At 46.9% G+C, this 20433-nt stretch overlaps 2 protein-coding genes across 7 annotated transcripts in view; both read left to right on the forward strand.

Annotated features, from left to right (window-relative positions):
- Window positions 1-1817, forward strand: part of LOC137588589 (ankyrin repeat and SAM domain-containing protein 1A) — a 36588-nt gene extending 34771 nt beyond the window's left edge. The window contains exons 26-27 of the mRNA XM_068305745.1: window positions 182-364; window positions 897-1817. Of these exons, the coding sequence (XP_068161846.1) occupies window positions 182-364; window positions 897-1013 (300 nt within the window). The 3' untranslated portion in view covers window positions 1014-1817. The remainder of the gene's footprint in view (window positions 1-181; window positions 365-896) is intronic.
- Window positions 1818-6316: 4499 nt separating this feature from the next.
- Window positions 6317-20134, forward strand: LOC137587807 (specifically androgen-regulated gene protein-like). Of its 6 annotated transcripts, none has more exons than XM_068304488.1 (5): window positions 6317-6834; window positions 10327-10608; window positions 10798-10942; window positions 16777-17520; window positions 17602-20133. In XM_068304488.1, exons 2-5 carry the CDS (start codon window positions 10504-10506, stop codon window positions 18360-18362), a joined length of 1755 nt encoding a protein of 584 aa, XP_068160589.1. In that variant the 5' UTR covers window positions 6317-6834; window positions 10327-10503; the 3' UTR covers window positions 18363-20133. The 6 variants fall into 6 exon arrangements, 5 of the variants coding, with proteins under 5 accessions (XP_068160589.1, XP_068160573.1, XP_068160581.1 ...); XR_011033974.1 differs by having other exon boundaries at window positions 6318-6834; window positions 16777-18840; window positions 19558-20134; XM_068304472.1 differs by adding an exon at window positions 9526-9699 and having other exon boundaries at window positions 6318-6834; window positions 16777-20133.
- The last annotated feature ends 299 nt before the right edge of the window (window positions 20135-20433 follow it).

A 20433-nucleotide genomic window follows, 5' to 3' on the forward strand; every position in this document is an offset into this window, starting at 1 on the left:
GCACACGGGTGTACCTCAGGGTGAACGCACACGGGTGTACCTCAGGGTGTACCTCAGGGTGAACGCACACGGGTGTACCTCAGGGTGAACGCACACGGGTGTACCTCAGAGTGTACCTCATGCTGTACCTCAGGGTGAACGCCGTCGTGACGCCCTTCCACCGTTGTCCCCCCCCCCACAGAACCGGACCTACGAGATCATCCTGACGCTGGGGCAGGCGTTCGAGGTGGCCTACCAGCTGGCCCTGCAAGCGCAGAGGAACAAGCAGCACCAGACCCCCCTGGGGGGGCCGGGGTCAGAGGTCACGGACACCCGGTCGGGCCGGCCCGCACCCAAACCACGAGGCGGCGCCCGGAAGTCAGCCGTGAGTGACGACACGTGTGTGTCCTGCACCTCCAACCGTCCCTCCTTCCTCCCGCTGCTCTCTGCCAGCCCTGCTGCCCAGGTGTTGCCCCCGCCCCCCAGTCCCATCTCCATCATTTCTTCACATCGTTTCCTTCTGCCTCTGTTTTTTTTATCCTCACTTCTCTGAAAGAAATCCCTCCTCCTCCATCTGGGTTTTAACCCCCTGTATGAATTTCTTCTGCTGTCATTTCATGTTTCTGTGGGTTTCAGTCATAAACGGGATCTGTCGCCCCCTAGCGACTGTTTGTGGGAACTACAAGCAATGGTTACATCACTGATTCTCCATCAGAAGGAAAACCAGTTTTCACGTCTTTAAATTGAGTCTAAAGTTAATGATGACGCTGATGAGCAGCGGCTGACTAACGATCAATCAATCATCAATCCGATCAGAACTTTATTGATGTTTTCAGACTCCAGATTGTTAAGAACTTGACGTCGTCAGGCTCTTACTGCCCCAGCCTGAAGTCTGATGCCCCTGTCTGTGTTCACAGGGGGAGATGGTGGAGCCGGAGGGTGACCCCCAGTCCCAGGGCAACACCACGTGGCTCACGGACCCCCCCGACTCCAAGCGCACCATCAGCACTAAGTACGAGACCACCATCTTTTGAGGGGACCCCCCTTCCTCCTGATCTCCTGATCACTTCTGCCCCCCCCCCCCCCCCGTCCTCCTGTGTGCCTTTAACTGTGTATCTTGCCTCTCTGGTCCCCCCCCCCCACCCATCAGCTGGGACGGCCGCTCTTTAAAATAAATCTTCGTCTTCCTGTCTTCCTCGCTCACACCTCCCGGTCGACCCCCCAGCCTCACCCCCTCTCCGCCTCCTGAACTCTGTGTTTTTTTTCCCAGCATCCCTCTGTTGCCACGGCGACCAGCTTTTCTCTTCCTGCTCCGTTAGCCGACCGCCGCTCCGAGGCTTTGACTCCTGAGAGTCAAACCAGCCGAGAGCGACGCACTGTGAGCGTCCTGTTCCTGGGGGGCGTGTTTCCTGGGGGGCTCAGAGGGTGGTGTTAGATTACAGGTTAGATTATAATCTCCTCTGTGTTCACCAGAGGAGATTATAAACTAGAGGAGGCAGACGTCCAGCACTGTGATGCCTCCGTTTGGAGCTAATGACGTTAGCATCCTGACTTCCTGTACTTCCTCGTTACTTCCTGTGGGGTAACGAGGCTCCATTTCATTGGTCAGACAATCAGCATCATATTCCACACTGACACGCCCTCTTTTATCGATCAATCAGAGGCCAGGAATCAAACCGGACGTTAATCTGCTGTTGAACCCAGTTTAACCCTCCTGCCTCCTCTTCCTCTCTTCACAACTAATGCCTTCATCATGCCCCCCCCAACTAATGCCTTCATCATGCCCCCCCCCAACTAATGCCTTCATCATGCCCCCCCACAACTAATGCCTTCAACATGCCCCCCCACAACTAATGCCTTCATCATGCCCCCCCCACAACTAATGCCTTCATCCTGACCCCCCCACAACTAATGCCTTCATCATGCCCCCCCCCACAACTAATGCCTTCATCCTGACCCCCCCACAACTAATGCCTTCATCCTGCCCCCCCCCCCCCCCCCCCCCGACTGCTGCTAAAGAAGTCGACTCTCACATCATCACATTGTTCTGCTTTAACCTCACTGTGTCTGTGTCCCCCCCCTTCAGCTGAACACTGTGGCCCCTCCCAGCCAGTCACACAGGATGGGAACAACCCTGTTGCATGATGGGTAGGAGGGTTTTGTTGGGAAAGTGACACGCAGTGAGATCACACCGCCCAGGAGGGGGGGGGCGGATGGAAGCTTCAGCCGCCGGATCAACGGGACGACCGGCAGCATCCGTTCGTCCCGGGCGGATGTGTTCACCCCGCTTCACGTGTTTCACCCCGCTTCACGTGTTTCACCCCGCTTCACGTGTTTCACCCCGCTTCACGTGTTTCACCCCGCTTCACGTGTTTCACCCCGCTTCACGTGTTTCACCCCGCTTCACGTGTTTCACCCCGCTTCACGTGTTTCACCCCGCTTCACGTGTTTCACCCCGCTTCACGTGTTTCACCCCGCTTCACGTGTTTCCTGATGAACGACCGCCTCTGAACGCATCAGACCTGCGATAGAGTTCACGTTTATGCTGTCCTGAAACATACCTGCAGAGCAGCTAGTTAGCAGCTAGTTAGAAGCTAGTTAGCAGCTAGTTAGAAGCTAGTTAGCAGCTAGTTCAGGATAAAAGGGTGCATGAGACACAGGCACCACCCTGGAATCTGATGCACCCCTGTACCTGAGCTAACTGAACTAACACAGGCATCACACATGAGACACAGGCGTCACATGAATCACAGGCGTCACACATGAGGCACAGGCGTCACACATGAGAAGTTGTCACACAGGCGTCACACGGGACACAGGCATCATATTAGAAACAGGTGTTACACATGAGACACAGGTGTTACACATGAGACACAGGCATCACACATGAGACACAGGCCTCACACATGAGGCACAGGTGTCACACATGAGACAGTTGTCACACAGGCGTCACACGGGACACAGGCATCATATTAGAAACAGGTGTTACACATGAGACACAGGCGTTACACATGAGACCCGGGCATCACACATGAGACATAGACGTAACACATGAGACACAGGCGTCACACATGAGACACAGGTGTCACACATGAGACACAGGTGTCACACATGAGACACAGCGTCACACATGAGACACAGTAATCACACATGAGACACAGGCGTCACACATGAGACACAGGTGACACACATGAGACACAGGCATCACACATGAGACAGGTGTCACACATGAGACACAGGTGTCACACATGAGACACAGCGTCACACATGAGACACAGGTGTCACACATGAGACATGGCGTCACACACGAGACACAGGCATCACACACGAGACACAGGCGTCACACTGTAGACCTCACACTGTGGTCACACTCCTCCACACGCGGTAGCCTCGCTGGTGATGTCGTCCTACGGCTCAGACTCAGAGGAACTGACACTACAGACTGTTTTATATCCATAACACCGGGGGTGGGGTGTGGGGGGGCTTTTATTTCCGTGCTTTGTCTTTAATTTGCCATTCGGACACGTTTGGGACCTGAATCCGGTGGGGCCCCCTGGGGCCCCTCCTTCAGGCCCTTTGTTGATCGTTTTATAGGAGCAGAACAGAACAAAGGGCCCGGGTCCAGTGTGTGACTGTTAGGGTACTGAGTGTGTGTGTGTGTGTGTGTGTGGGGGTACTAGTCAGGTGGGTTTGGGGTAACTGTTGTATGTGTGGTACGTCATCAGGCCAGCGCTGTCTACGGTACGCCGTTTCTGGGTTCAGCCTGGTTCTAGTTCTGGTCCAGGTTGTGGTTCTACCTGTAGTTCTGGTACTGGTTCTGGTACTGTTCTAGTTCTGGTGTTGGTTCTGGTTCTGCTTTTGCACATTGCTGAGGATCAGGAGATATTTTAAGCCTCGTCTGATGACGGCAGTGATGAGAATGAAATCGTCCACCAATCTGTATTTTGATACTTGAATGATTTTTGCTTTTATAGATATCTATATATATACAGGTACATGTATGTATGTATGTATGTATGTATGTATGTATGTATGTATGTATGTATGTATGTATGTATGTCATTTTTGACATTTGTCAAAATAGAGGAAAGGACTATGTCTTATAAATGAAACATATCGTGAATAAACACCCTGTAATTAAAAAAGGCTGTGCAGAGGGGGGGGGGGGACCTCACTTCAGAAAAAAGGATTGTATATAATATCAGGCTTCCAGTCTTTTTTATGATTATTTTTCATAAATGTACGACTAATAAATGACGCAATTCAAACGCTGTGTGTGGAGTCTTCATTCATTTAGTCACTGATAGCCTGAATACCTGCAGCTGAGGTGTTTAGTGATGTCATTAGATCAGGGGGGGTCAAACTCATCTCCACTGGGGGCCACATCAGCGTCATGGCTGTCCTCAAAGGGCCAGAGGTAACTAATAAATGTAACTCAGTGTAACATAAATGTAACTACTCCTTAATGTAACTAATAAATGTAACTAAATGTAACTCAGTGTAATGTAACTAAATGTAACTACTCCTTAATGTAACTAAATGTAACTAAATGTAACTCAGTGTAATGTAACTAAATGTAACTACTCCTTAATGTAACTAATAAATGTAACTAAATGTAACTCAGTGTAGTGTAACTAAATGTAACTACTCCTTAATGTAACTAATAAATGTAACTAAATGTAACTCAGTGTAATGTAACTAAATGTAACTACTCCTTAATGTAACTAATAAATGTAACTAAATGTAACTCAGTGTAATGTAACTAAATGTAACTACTCCTTAATGTAACTAATAAATGTAACTAAATGTAACTCAGTGTAATGTAACTAAATGTAACTACTCCTTAATGTAACTAATAAATGTAACTAAATGTAACTCAGTGTAATGTAACTAAATGTAACTACTCCTTAATGTTAAATAACTGAATTTCTGACTGATTCTAGTTCCAAACATTACAGTTAGACAGAAAAAACATGTTTGTTTGTTTCTCTGTTCTAACATAAATCCTTTTCATTTGTCAGGTTATTAAACCCACAGAACTCCATCAATCAAGGATCAAACTATCAATCAATAAAGAAAAATAACATCAGACACAAGTTAGGACGTTAACTTTGTTCACAACGTTTAGTCAGAGTTAAAATGGGCTGAACTACTGCATTGTGGGAAATGTAGTTTTTGGTCAAAACACACTTTTGGCCTACAGTAATACCTCTGTACTCGACCATAATCCGTTCTGAGGTGGTGGTTGAGCACCGATTTGTTCGACCACCGAAACCAATTTTCCCATAAGAAATAATGGAAAGTATTTTAATCCGTTCTTACCATTTAGAAAAATATCTCAAATATTATAAGAACGTGTATCTAAACAACAATGAATACGTAAATGTGCACAAGCAGTACATGATAAAGATAAAGCATTATAAACCATTTTGTATAATTTACTTTACGTTTTAGAGAGCGGTTGATGGCACTAGCGTCATCATGGAAGGGGAATCTCTTCCATGATGACGCTAGGTAACGCGCCTCCAGGGGTTTTCTCCCTTCTCTCTCTCTTCCGTGGAGGTGAATCTGGCTGGGCAGTAGCCTTCCTCTTTTCTTTAAGAAGGAACCTGTCCATTGTCAGTTGCTTCTGCTTCAACATAGTGGAAATGGTTGACTTTCATTTCGTACTGCGACGCGAGGTCGGACACTCGTACACCACTTTCATATTTTGCTGTAATTTCCGTACGTCTGCGTACGTAATTTGCGTATGTGTTACTCCACTGGCGGTCTGAGTCGAACTGACGCTTACCCGCTGGCCGAGGAGCGCGGCCGAGGAGCGCGTTCGGGTCGACTCGGCTAGTCGAGTACCGAAAATCTGTTCGGGGTCCGATACATTTTCTACTCGAATTTTTTGGTCGAGCACCGATTTGGTCGAGTATAGAGGCGGTCGAGTACAGAGGTATCACTGTATTTACTTTAGACACTTGACTTTTTATTCTCTCGCGGGCCACATAAAAGGATGTGGAGGGCCACATGTGGCCCCCGGGCCTTGAGTTTGACACGTGGGGTGTCGGGATGTGGGATCGGATCCGGTTCAGGTGGAGCAAAACGTTAAAGAGTCCAGAAAGCATTTTAATGAGCATTTCTTTGTAAAACATATAATAATATAATGAATAACTGTCTGCACGGCAAAAATAGTCCCTATAATCAATACAATAAAACAAATACCCGAAGCGTATAATTAGCACCACATAGTGACACAGGGACCATTGAAGGATGCAGACATTTTATTTTTTATTTTGTTTTATTTTATTAACCCTATCAATCCCCCGAGGGGGAATAGAAGAGTCTTCACATGTTTAACACTTTTTAAACTGACTTTGAACAGCAGATCTTTAAAAATATGGGAAACATTTATTTAATCATATATAAATTTATTAAAAAAACAATGAACTTTAACCGTGAAGCAGCTGGAATCTGAAGCATCCGGTGACTGTACGGCACTGGTTCAACCGGAAAAACCGTCGGTACCGTTCAGAGACGTCACCGGCGCTGCAGTGCATAAATGGTTCTCTCCTCCCGGTGGGGGCCGCCTCCTGGTCCCTTTGGCTCCTCCCACAGCCCACGTCACCCTGACGGCTCCGGTTTCCCACACTGCTGTCGGTCACCTAATTGGCACACCTGTGGGGGTGTCTCACCTGGCAGCAGCCGCTCCCCTCCCGGTGCAGTCGGTGACGTCTCGGAGCTTAGCGGCTGTGCGTCCGGCGGAACGGAGCGACGACCCCGGTTCGGACGGGATGACGCGCTGCTGCGTCCTGGAATTACGCACCGGCTTTACGCGTCGACCCGGACTCCACGGATCTACCGTTTCCGGTAAGTTTCCGGTTCAACACGGTCCCGGTGTCGGTTCCCCTCCGGTTACAACAGGTTACACAGAGAGAAAAGCTTCAGTGGAATCAGATTCCGTTCTGGAGCCCGAACCGGTTCCAAACCGAAACCGGTTTTCCAAACCGGATCAGACGGACCCGTTCTCCGGTAAAGTGTTTCTGTTTCACACAGAGCGTTCAGTCGTGAACTCGGTGGAGTCAGAGAAACACAAATATTAGCTCACGAATGTAAACACTCAGATTGTAATCCGGTTAAACATTAACGAGGGTTTGGGTTCAGATTAGTCAATCTGAGAACTTTTGTTTACTGTTAATGATTAAAACGTTCCTCTGGAACACATTCTTCACATTGTTAGACCATCCCTGTTCCTGGATGGAGCAGCAGGTTCTGCTTCTGTTCACACCTGGTTCTGGTTCTGTTCACACCTGGTTCTGGTTCTGTTCACACCTGGTTCTGGTTCTGTTCACACCTGGTTCTCGGGCCCGGCTTGGAGCCAGCAGGGTGACATTCTTGTCCCCATGGAATCCATATGAAGGCAGGCGCCGTGGGACGGGTTTACTTCCTGATTCAGACGGGACAGGTGTGATCCTACCTGCTGAGGTGACCTGTTTCAAGAAGGATCGCTTCCCTCAGCGCTGCTGCTGTGTCAGCCAGTTTGTGTTGTCATAAAACACAGTGTGTGTGTGTGTGTGTGTGTGTGTGTGTGTGTGTGTGTGTGTGTGTGTGTGTGTGTGTGTGTGTGTGTGTCGTTGGGCTGGTTTTACCTTCACTGTTTTCAGTTTGCTCTATGGCAACCTAGAATCTCCTCCCCTCAATATTTAAATGTTTTCCTTCAACTAGAGGAGTCTAAATGTCTAAAAGTTGTTTCAAATAATCACTAAAATTATAAAAAATTTTTTACTCATTATGAATTGTCGCTTTTTTTTGCAAAACAGATATTAAAGTAACGTCTTCAAAGATTTCTGCTGGTTCTCCACCAAATGTTTTAACACTTCTCCAGAGTTTATAGAGAGAGAATATTGACTGAGACCGCCATCGATGTGTTTTTACAATCCTTACTGATTTGATTTGACAGTGAAAAGGTTATGAAATCACTGTTACACTGTTTTTATGTAAAAATCCAAACATTGATGGCATTTTTCTTTATTCATTACATTTTCTGTAATTTTAATTCCCAAAGTTTATTTCCAAGGCTCTTCTTCCTACAAAATAATAATAGTAATTATTATTATTGTTATTATTATTATCATTATATCAAATATGACGTAGTAACATTATTATTTATTGTTTCATTCATCTTCTGAACCGCTTTATCAGCCATTAGTATTAAAAATATCTGTTTTTAACATAATGTCATCAAATCAATGTCCGACCCGGCGTGTCGCTGGAGTGTCTCCTTCCTCCAGTAAACGCTGAGTTCAGCTGTCGTCAGCATGATTCATTAGTCCTGATGAATCACTGGGTTTAATCAGCTTCAGTTCATTGTCAAGCTGCTGCCTCACGTTCTTATCTGAAATTATGAAAGTTCGTCTGGTTCTCCTCACTGGAACCTTCTGGAACGGAACAATAGCTGGAAACCTGAGGCCGTATCAGAGACGCTGTGTGGTCTACAGAGGAGTCAGTCCTGTGTTTAGTCCAGAGATCAGAGAACGATCAGTGCCTATCAGGACCCCTGGAGCCGATGGAGGATAAAGGGTTAAAGCAGGGGGTCAAACTCATCTCAACGGGGGCCACATCAGCGTCACGGCTGTCATCAAGGAGCCAGATGTAACTAATGTAACTAATGTAATGTAACTAAATGTAACTACTCCTTAATGTAACTAATAAATGTAACTAAATGTAACTCAGTGTAATGTAACTAAATGTAACTACTCCTTAATGTAACTAATAAATGTAACTAAATGTAACTCAGTGTAATGTAACTAAATGTAACTACTCCTTAATGTAACTAATAAATGTAACTAAATGTAACCTTTTTTGCTCTCGAGGGCCACATTTGGCCCCCGGGCCTTGTGTTTCACGTGTGTGATCTAAGCCTTTGTCTTGGAATACAGTTTGATCAGTTTGATCAGTTTGATCCCTTTGTGTGACGTCTTTCACCAGAATCCATCAGTCGACCCAGGTTGAGCGAATCTGATCAGTTCCTTCCTGAACTGTTCCCAGTGTGAACGGTTAGCTTGTGATGCTAAAGCCTGTTAACGCTTCAAACGCAAGTGAAATCTGTGCTGTAAGGGGAGGGTCGTCCTCGTGCCTGTCAGACGTTACTCTGGGTACAGACAGGAAACAGCAGCATGACTCAAGAGGTCAGCGTTCTGACGCCAATCGGACAGGAAGTGAATCGACTCTGAATGTTCGTGTTCAGATTCTGTTCACCTGGAGAAACGTTTGTAGAACAACCTGAAGGTGAAGCTCAGAGTGTGTGTGTGTGTGTGTGTGTGTGTGTGTGTGTGTGTGTGTGTGTGTGTGTGTGTGTGTGTGTGTGTGCTGCTTCAGCTTCAGTATGAAACGCCTGAAGAACGGTTGTTTAACCCACGTCTGTTCAGTCTGATCAATACCAGATCAATAAGTCTGTCAGAACGATTGTAGAATTAAATTATAATGTATATAATAATAATTATTGGGATCAAATCCTAAACCCTCAACTTTATTCTACGTTCTGGTCTCTTGCTCCTTCAGCCCGGTGGAAACACGAGTCGTCTGAAGGCGTCGTCTTGTTGTAGTGAACTGTAAGGTGTGTGTGAGCGTCACACAGGAGTGTGTTCCTAGTGACTGAACAGGAGGAAGGAGCTGAAGACGGACCTGTTCCAGGTCCAGGTTCATCCAGTCTGTGCATCTGGTCCACGTCTAACGGTGACAGAACACGTTCACACGCGTCCGTTAGTGTTTCCGTTAGTGTCCACAACCGTTCAGATAGAAAGGTGAAACTAAAAGCACATGACTCAGGCAGCAAAGGGGATGAAGATGAGATGAAGACCTTGACCTTGAGAAAAGTAGGTCAAGGTCAAATTTTGACTTTTGCACATTTTTTTGCACATATCTCAGGAACCGGATAAGATGGAAAGACGAAACAAAAAGACGTTATATTCAGGGATGAAAATTAGGTCACATGCTTGACCTTGAAAAACTAGGTCAAGGTCAAATTTTTACTTCTATACCTCTTTAGGTCCACGTCTCTGAAACCTGATGAGATATAATCACTAAACAAAAAGTAAGATTTTCAGGAAGCCAGAGGAACAAACATGTGTAGGTCAGGGTAAATGTTGAATTCAGGGGTGTCGCAGGATGTTACAGTCTCTGACTGCGCTGTTAATATTCTGCAGCGGTGACACCTTTAATCTGCATCTGTTAAACACATGTTCTTTCATCCTGATGGTGGCGCTGTGGGACAACAAGAGTCATTCAGTGGAGACTTTTGAAACCAAAAGTCTCCACTGAATCCCGTTTGTCTGACTTCACCTCCACTCTTTGGTCCTTCAGGATAATCCTCAGTGGTATGTAGAGCAGAGCGTGGATCCTGCCCCTCGTCCTCCTCTTCCTCACAGCGTGGATCCTGCCCCTCGTCGTCCTCTTCCTCACAGCGTGGATCCTGCCCCTCGTCCTCCTCTTCCTCACAGCGTGGATCCTGCCCCTCGTCCTCCTCTTCCTCCCTGTGGGATGCCCAGGAGCGATACGTGGTCCGCGGGCGTCGCCATGCAGACCCTGAGGAACACGGACAGCGCCGGGAGCTGCGACAGCGTCATCAGCCTGAACTCCGGCTGTGTGAGTGTTACTCAGGCTTGTCCACACGCCTCTGCTGACAGGACCGCTGAAGACCAGATGGACGGAGGCGGGACGACGAGACCCTCAGCTGTTTGAACACCAAACAGACGTGACTCTGCTCTGGTGAGGTGTTGAAGCTTTAGACGGTTCGGTTCCGTGTCTAACGTCCTCTGTGTTCTCCGTGTTCAGAGTGACGACAGCATGGAGCACCTGTCTGCGGAGGAGAAGGCCTGTCTCATGTACCTGGAGGAAACCATCGAGTCCCTGGAGCTGAACGAGGACAGCGGTTTGTCCACCGATGAGGCAGACAAACACACGCCCATGGAAGGAACCGGTGTGTTCTTCATTTTAGTTTCTAACATTCTCTGATTGGGTTACACGCGTGTGTCAGTGCGTGTTTGACAGGAACTCACCATCAACACACTTCAACAAAAATATTCACTATTTGTCCATTTCTCCGCTTAAATTTGTAACCCAGAAATCTCCATTATTTATTGATCTCATGTGAGTTTCTGGTCACCAGATTCACCTGTGTGACTCACCTGTGTGATTCACCTGTGTGATTCACCTGTGTGATTCACCTGTGTGATTCACCTGTGTGATTCACCTGTGTGATTCACCTGTGTGATTCACCTGTGTGACTCACCTGTGTGATTCACCTGTGTGATTCACCTGTGTGACTCACCTGTGTGACTCACCTGTGTGACTCACCTGTGTGATTCAGTCTGATTAAAATCGACCAATCAGCAACAGGTGTGCTGGTTCTAAGCTGCAGTGAGAGAGGAGTTAGTTCGACCCCCCAGAGAACAAGAAGCGTCCTGTTGGGTTTGTCTGTCTGTTAAAACACTTTGGAACGTCTGCTGGTGGAATTAAGAGATAGACTAATAAAGGGTGATTGATTGATTGATTGATTGATTATCACCATACCTCCGAAAAAGTCAAATCAAAGTCAGCCTTATTGTCAAGTGTACCTTATGTGCACGACATACAGCACAGATGAAATTGCAGTCCTCTCTGACCCACAGTACACAGGCAGTACAACAGGCAGTACAACAGGCAGTACAGCAGGCAGTACAACAGGCAGTACAACACAGGCAGTACAACACAGGCAGTACAACAAGCAGTACAGCAGGCAGTACAACAGGCAGTACAACAGGCAGTACAACACAGGCAGTACAACACAGGCAGTACAACAAGCAGTACAGCAGGCAGTACAACACAAAGTATAAGACGAAACACAAGGGATGGTTAACATCTCTATACTCTTTAATCCCATAGGGGAAGTGACGTGTGACCAGTCCCTGAGTTGACGGGGGGGGGGGGATAGGTGGTCAGGTGCTGGGGGGGGGGGGGGCAGACAGAGTAGAGTTCAAGGCTATGGCAGGGGGCAGAGCAGGGAGGGGGTTGAGCCTCCTGACCGCCTGGTGACAGAAACTGTCCTTGATCCTGCTGGTTCTGGTCCAGACTCTGCAGTCTCCTACCTGATGGCAGCAGGCTGAAAAGGCTGTGGGGGGGGGGGGTCACCTGCAATGCTGATGGCTTTGTGGGTGAGGCGGGTGTTATAAATGTCTGTGAGGGAAGGGAGAGAGACACCAGTGATCTCTTCAGCTGCTCTCACGATGCGCTGCAGGGTCTGCAGGAAACGGTGCAGGCGCCGTACCACAGGGTGATGCAGCTGGTCAGGATGCTCTCCATGGGGCCTCTGTAGAAGGTGAGCATGATGGGGGTGGGGCTCTTGCTCTCCTCAGTTTGTGTGGAAGTAGAGGCGCTATTGGGCTTTTTTGTCCAGCGATGCGGTGTTGTGGTCCCAGGACAGGTCCTCAGAGATGTGCACACCCAGGAACTTGGTGCTGCTGACCCTTTCCACTGCAGCACCGTTGATGGTTAGTGGAGCATGCTGGGTGCGTGTTCTCCTGAAGTCCACAACAATCTCCTTCATCTTCTCCACATTCAGATGGAGATGGTTGTCCTTGCACCACATAGCCAGGAGGCCCACCTCATTCCTGTAGGCTGTCTCATCGTTGTTGTTCCTGAGACCCACCACAGTCGTCTCGTCTGCAAACTTGATGAAGAGTTTGGAGCTGAAGTCGGTGTGCAGTCGTGGGTCAACAGAGTGAAGAGGAGGGGGCTCAGAACACATCCTTGGGGGGCTCCCGTGTTCAGCGTGATGGTGCTGGAGGTGTTGCTACCGACTCGAACTGCCTGTGGTCTCCCTGTCAGGAAGTCCAGCAGCCAGTTGCGTGTGGAGGTGTTGAGTCCAAGATGGTCCACTTTGTAGATGAGCTGCTGGGGGACGATTGTGTTGAATGTTGAGCTGAAGTCGATGAACAGCATTCTGGCGTACAAGTCTTTGGTCTCCAGGTGGGTGAGGGTTGAGTGTAGGGCCGTGGAGATGGCGTCATCAGTCGAGCAGTTGGACCGGTAAGCAAACTGAAAAGGGTCCAGGGTTGAAGGGAGGGCAGACTTGATGTGGTGCATGACTAGCCGCTCGAAGCACTGCATGAGAATGGGAGTCGGTGCAACTGGGCGGTAGTCGTTGCCGGATGGGGAGGGCTTCTTCGGGACTGGGATGATGGTGGTGGCTTTGAGGCGGGTGGGGACAACAGCCTGGCTCAGGGAGATGTTGAAGATGTCTGTGAAGACATCTGTGAGCTCATCAGCACAGTCTCTCAGGACACGACCAGGAACGTTGTCAGGACCTGGGGCTTTCCGTGCGTTGGTCCTTCTGAGGACTTGCCTCACGCTGTCCAGAGAAAGCGTCAACACCTGGTCGCCAGGAGGGGGTGGAGCCTTCTGTGCCGGGATGCCGTTGTCTGCCTCAAAGCGCGGAAAGAAGTCATTCAGCTGGTTCAGCAGAGTGGTGGAGCTGTCACAGGACTGCGGAAGGGGCTTGTAGTCTGTAATGGACTGGATCCCCCGCCACAGGTTCCTGGTGTCTCTGCTGTTGCTGAAGTGGGTGGCGATCCTCCTGGAGTACTGTCTCTGGGCCACTGGGATGCCTCGTGACAGGTTGGCCCTCGCTGTCCTTAGGCCCACCTCGTCCCCAGCTCTGAAGGCCACGTTCCACGCCTTCAGGAGCCTGTGGACTTCACCTGTCAGCCAAGGCTTCTGATTGGCTCGAACAGAGATGGTTCTGGTGATCGTGACATCATCCATGCATTTCCTCATGTATGCAGTGACGGTCTCCGTGTAGTCCTGGAGGTCTGTGGTGTTGTTGTGGGTGGCTGCGTCTTTGAATGCGCTCCAGTCTGTGGTGGAGAAGCAGTCCAGGAGTGCCTCTGACGACCCATCAGGACACACCCGGATCTGCCTCTTCACAGGTTTAACGACCCTAACCAGCGGTCTGTATGCGGGCGTTAGCATGACAGTGGTGTGGTCTGTAAAAGATGCAAAAGTTGGAGAAAAACCAAGTGAGTGAAAAACAATCAAAAGTTAATGAAGAAAAAGAGACAGATATTACTACAGGTATTACTACAGGTATTACTACAGGTATTACTACAGGTATTACTACAGGTATTACTACAGATATTACTACAGGTATTACTACAGATGTTACTACAGATGTTACTACAGATATTACTACAGGTAGTACTACAGATGTTACTACAGATGTTACTACAGGTATTACTACAGGTATTTCTACAGATATTACTACAGATGTTACTACAGATGTTACTTAGCTGTTATTACAGATGTTATTACAGATGTTACTACAGATGTTACTACAGATGTTACTACAGATGTTACTACAGATGTTACTACAGGTATTACTACAGATGTTACTACAGGTATTACTACAGGTATTACTACAGGTATTACTACAGGTATTACAACAGGTATTACAACAGATGTTACTACAGATGTTACTACAGATGTTACTACAGATGTTACTACAGGTATTAATACAGGTGTTACTACAGATGTTACTACAGATGTTACTACAGATGTTACTACAGATATTACCACAGATGTTACTACAGATATTACTACAGATATTACTACAGATAATACTAAAGGTATTACCAAAGGTATTACTACATATATTACCACAGATATTACCACAGATATTACCACAGATATTATCACAGATATTACCACAGATATTACCACAGATATTATCACAGATATTACCACATATATTACCACAGATATTACCACAGATATTACCACAGATGTTACTACAGATATTACTAAAGATATTACCACATATATTAATACAGGTATTACTACAGGTATTACTACAGATATTACTACAGATGTTACTACAGATGTTACTACAGGTGTTACTACAGGTACTACTACAGGTATTACTACAGATATTACTACAGATATTACTACAGATGTTACTACAGATATTACTACAGATGTAACTACAGATATTACTACAGATATTACTACAGGTATTACTACAGGTATTACTACAGGTATTACTACAGATGTTACTACAGATGTTACTACAGGTATTTCTACAGGTATTACTACAGATGTTACTACAGATGTTACTTAGCTGTTACTACAGATGTTACTACAGATGTTACTACAGATGTTACTACAGATGTTACTACTGGTATTACTACAGATGTTACTACAGGTATTACTACAGGTATTACTACAGATGTTACTACAGATGTTACTACAGATGTTACTAGAGATGTTACTACAGGTGTTACTACAGGTGTTACTACAGGTGTTACTACAGGTGTTACTACAGGTATTACTACAGGTATTACTACAGGTATTACAACAGATGTTACTACAGATATTACTACAGGTATTAATACATGTGTTACTACAGATGTTATTACAGATGTTACTACAGGTGTTACAACAGGTGTTACAACAGGTGTTACTACAGGTGTTACTACAGGTATTACTACAGGTATTACAACAGATGTTACTACAGATATTACTACAGGTATTAATACATGTGTTACTACAGGTGTTACTACAGATATTACCACAGATGTTACTACAGATATTACTACAGATATTACTACAGATATTACTACAGATATTACTACAGATGTAACTACAGGTACTACTACAGGTACTACTACAGGTATTACTACAGATATTACTACAGATGTAACTACAGATGTAACTACAGATGTAACTACAGATGTTACTACAGGTATTACTACAGATATTACCACAGATAGTACCACAGATATTACTACAGATATTACCACAGATATTACCACAGATATTACCACAGATGTTACTACAGATATTACTACAGATATTATTATAGATATTACCACAGATATTAATGCAGGTATTTACTACAGATATTACTACAGATATTACCACAGATATTACCACATATATTACTACAGATATTACTACAGATATTACCACAGATGTTACCACAGATGTTACCACAGATGTTACCACAGATGTTACCACAGATATTACTACAGATATTACTACAGATATTACTACAGATATTACTAAAGGTATTACCAAAGGTATTACTACAGATATTACCACAGATATTACCACAGATATTACCACAGATATTACTACAGATATTACTACAGATATTACCACAGATGTTACTACAGATATTACTACAGATATTACTACAAATGTAACTACAGGTACTACTACAGATGTAACTACAGGTACTACTACAGGTATTACTACATGTATTACTACAGGTATTACTACAGATATTACTAAATGTGTGTGAAGGTTCGTGGTTCAGTGTCCACAGGAGAAAATATGAATTATAGACAAAGAAAATTATTAAGTGAAAAGCAAAAGGAAAAAAAAACTGTATTACATCTTTCTTTATTTCTAAAACTGTTCTTTAAATGACTACCAGTCTTTAACATTTCGATAAAATTGATATAAAATTTTAGTGTGTTTTATCTTTTTAAAACAGTTATGTTATTAATAAAAACATTAAAATTAACTTTTTGTTTAGTTTTTACGTTGTATTATCGACGTAACTCAATCCTTGCGTCGCTTCTACCATATATTCTGTTTTTCCTGTTGGGATGCTCAAACGTCATGTTGGGATGCACACATTTTTCTTGAAGCGCATCCCAGGATGCACTGCTTTCTGGAGGTAACATGAACTCCACACACCAGCCCCACGGTGACTCCAGTAGGAGAACTCTGATAATAAGATCAGGGGCTCAATAATGTCCTTGTGTTTTCTAGACGGTTCCAATGTCAAGTCAGAGTTCAGAGGAAGCCAGGAATGTGAGCGAGCCGAGCGTCTTCCTGTAACCGACCCCCCAGCATCAGCAGCTCGACCCGGACGTCCAACCACCGGGCCAGTCGCTGGCTTCCATCCTGCTGCTCACACGGCCGACGGGAACCTTCAGCTCGTCTCCAGCCGGTCTCCTCGGGTCGCTGAGGTGGATGTTGCTCTGATTCCTCCCCCCTCAGCCTTCATGGATGATCCTGGACCTCAGCTGGAGCCAGAGACCCCTGGAAGACAGAACGACCCCCCAGTGATGAACACAGTGCACACTGGGACCGTTCCTCAGATCAGGCCCCATCCTGAGAACACTGAGCCCAGAAGTCCACCTGCTGTGGCCCCCAAGCCCAAGAAGCTGCCCCCCAACATCATTCTGAAGGCACACAAGTCATCAGGGGTGGATAGCAGCCCGGTACACCCCCTGTCTGCCGGCGACTGGCAGCTTCTGGACCCCCAGAAGGTCCGCATGGAAGCCCTGAGGAAGCTGGGTCTGCTGAGATCTGATGAGATGCCTTCAGGACCCGTCCTGAGCCCCAAACCACAGGCCAGGAGGTCATGGGCCGCTCTTTCCCCCCCCATCAGCCCAGCAGCTCCACACACACCACCCACCACACCATCTCACCTCCAGAGCGCACTTCCTGCCTCAGGGCATCTTCATTCTCCTGCAGCTCGAGCATCACCAGGTCCTCCTGCATCACCAGGTCCTCCTGCATCACCAGGTCCTCCTGCATCACCAGGTCCTCCTGCATCACCAGTTCCTCCTGGAGCTTCAGCATCACCAGGTCCTCCTGCATCACCAGGTCCTCCTGCATCACCAGGTCCTCCTGGAGCTTCAGCATCACCAGGTCCTCCTGGAGCTTCAGCATCACCAGGTCCTCCTGGAGCTTCAGCATCACCAGGTCCTCCTGCATCACCAGGTCCTCCTGGAGCTTCCGCATCACCAGGTCCTCCTGGAGCTTCCGCATCACCAGGTCCTCCTGCATCACCAAGTCCTCCTGGAGCTCCAGCATCACCAGGTCCTCCTCCAGCTCCTTCTGGTCAGGTATCACCAGGTTCCTCTGCAGTTCCTGCAGCTCACTCCTCAGATATTTTTCCAGCCAGCGCTGCGTTCAAGGTCACCGGTCCCCCTCTGCTACCAGTCAGTGGGGCGTCAGCGGTCAGAGATGTTTCTGGAGCACCACTGGACCGGTCTCCTCACGCCCCTGGTGCCCTGATGACGGAGCTGACCCCACGCAGAGACGTCAAATCTGCCCCCATTGAGCGCTCGGCGGTGGGTCTGGGTCAGCGGCGTAACGCCCGCCCCCGCCCCGCCTCTATGGGGTGTGGTCAGGAGTTTTCAATCAATCATGGAGAGGCTTCAAACGCGACCCACCCCAGCAGCAAGGAGCCGGCGGTACCAAGGCTCCCCCCCACGGTGGAACACCCCAGAGACTCGCAGAAGCTGCCCCGATCTCAGGGCGTCAGCGTCCTGATCTGCCCCCGCCCAGATAAAGGAGAGGACCGCCGGAAGGCCCTGAGGAGGCTGGGGCTGCTCCGGGACTGACGCCCACCGGGACCCCCTGACCCGCCCACCGGGACCCTCTGACCCGCCCACCGGGACCCTCTGACCCTCCTGACGTGTCCTGATTGGCTGCGACTGGACCTTGATATTTAGAGGAACACATCGTGGAGCGATGCATGATGGGAGAGGACTTTGACCAGACCAGCACCAGTTATTCAGTCCTTTCTAATGTTCTGCTCTAAATGCCTGAACTCTTCCATCTCTCTTCTTCTCTTCTCTGCTGAGAGGCAGGTTGTGGTGAAACCAGGCTGATCACAGCTCAAGCTGTTTCCTACCAGCCTGTTTGTGCTCTAATAGTGAACGGTGGTTCCTCCTGCTGGTGGAAACTGTCTGGGGTCGTCCAGCGGGGGGCGACGGTGCTGCTTCAGCACAAACACGGAATGTGTGCTGAGAATCTGAAACACGCAGTTTGTTCGGTTCCACTGTGATGCTCACGTCAGACGGACCGTCGGTAAAAACGGTGAAATGTTCAAACTAAAATTTTAACTTAAATTTGAGAAAAAAATTGATTTTAAATTATTTATGTAAGAGAGCGTGAGTGTTATCCAATGAATTGCCCCGGACACGCCCCGGCTGGGTTACTAACACCCCCAGATCAGTTACTGCGTCGGCAAAAAAGGGCAAACACTCGTGAAGCTTCGACCTTCCAAACATTTCCTCAAAAACATGGAGGAGAAACCAAAGACCTGCAGACCAGCAGGCTGTCTGAAGGTCAGGGGTCATGACACGGGTCCACAAGGGCGTCCACAGAACCGGGGGTTCCACAAGTAGAACCGGGGGTTCCACAAGTAGAACCGGGGGTTCCACAAGTGGAACATGTGATACGTCCAGTTAAACGTGGAGATGCTTCAGCACCAGGATCATGAATTCTACTCTACCAGCACTACAAGGCGCACCTAAAAGCCTCTAATTTCCTGAAAAACCGACAGTGCGCCTGATAATCCAGGGGCCTGTTTGTGAAAAAGGTTTCAAACAGACCATCCATTGAAGGTGCGCCTTATAGTGCGGAAAATACTGTAGATGAAATAAGTAACATTCAGTTCTGTTAGAAACAGTCCAACAGAATGTTTGACCAGTGATTCTAATATTTTGTCTCAATAAATGAACAGATTTTTCCCTGGAAATACATTTTTGTTGCTTTTTGTTTCATGTTTAATTTTGTTCATTGATCCAACAGATTAGGATGCAAAGAAAACAAAGAGCAGAGATCAGGAACAGAGCCAACGCTTCAGAGGCAGACAAGGTCTTTTTTTTTTTCCCAGCATGCCGTCTGTCACATCAACTCACTGAGGCACAGTCCGTTGAGATGAGAACCGGTGGAACGTGTTCCTGTCCTGCTGCTTTAACCTTCATGCTGCACCTTTATGAGATCTGATGTGTGAGAAACGCTTTGAGCCTTAGGACACGAATGGGTTTGGTCTTTTCTGTCATTTCTGTTTCAGGTCACTTCCTGCTGCTTAAACATCACTAAATTAGATTTCTCTGAATAGTTTTTAACCCCAAACGCTGCACTTTGTAGATGAACACTTTCTGGATTTCTATATCATAAGTTTGACTTTTTCCCCCCTGGGAACCCTAATTTATAGAACTAATAAATGTAACTCAATGTAACTAAATGTAATGTAACTAAATGTAACTACTCCTTAATGTAACTAATAAATGTAACTAAATGTAACTCAGTGTAATGTAACTAAATGTAACTACTCCTTAATGTAACTAATAAATGTAACTAAATGTAACTCAGTGTAATGTAACTAAATGTAACTACTCCTTAATGTAACTAATAAATGTAACATCAGACACAATTTAGGACATTAACTTTGTTCACAATGTTTAGTCAGTTAAAATGGGCTGAACTACTGCATTGTGGGAAATGTAGTTTTTGGTCAAAACACACATTTGACCCATGTATTTTAGACTCTCTGACCTTTTCTGCTCTTGGGGGCCACATAAAGTGATGTGGAGGGCCACATTTGGCCCCCGGACCTTGAGTTTGACATGTTTTTCAGACGATGCTGGAAGCGTTAGCTCTATGCTACTCGAGAGGTGTGGT

This window comes from Antennarius striatus, chromosome 2, assembly GCF_040054535.1.
Source record: "Antennarius striatus isolate MH-2024 chromosome 2, ASM4005453v1, whole genome shotgun sequence".
Taxonomy (NCBI): Eukaryota; Metazoa; Chordata; class Actinopteri; order Lophiiformes; family Antennariidae; genus Antennarius; species Antennarius striatus.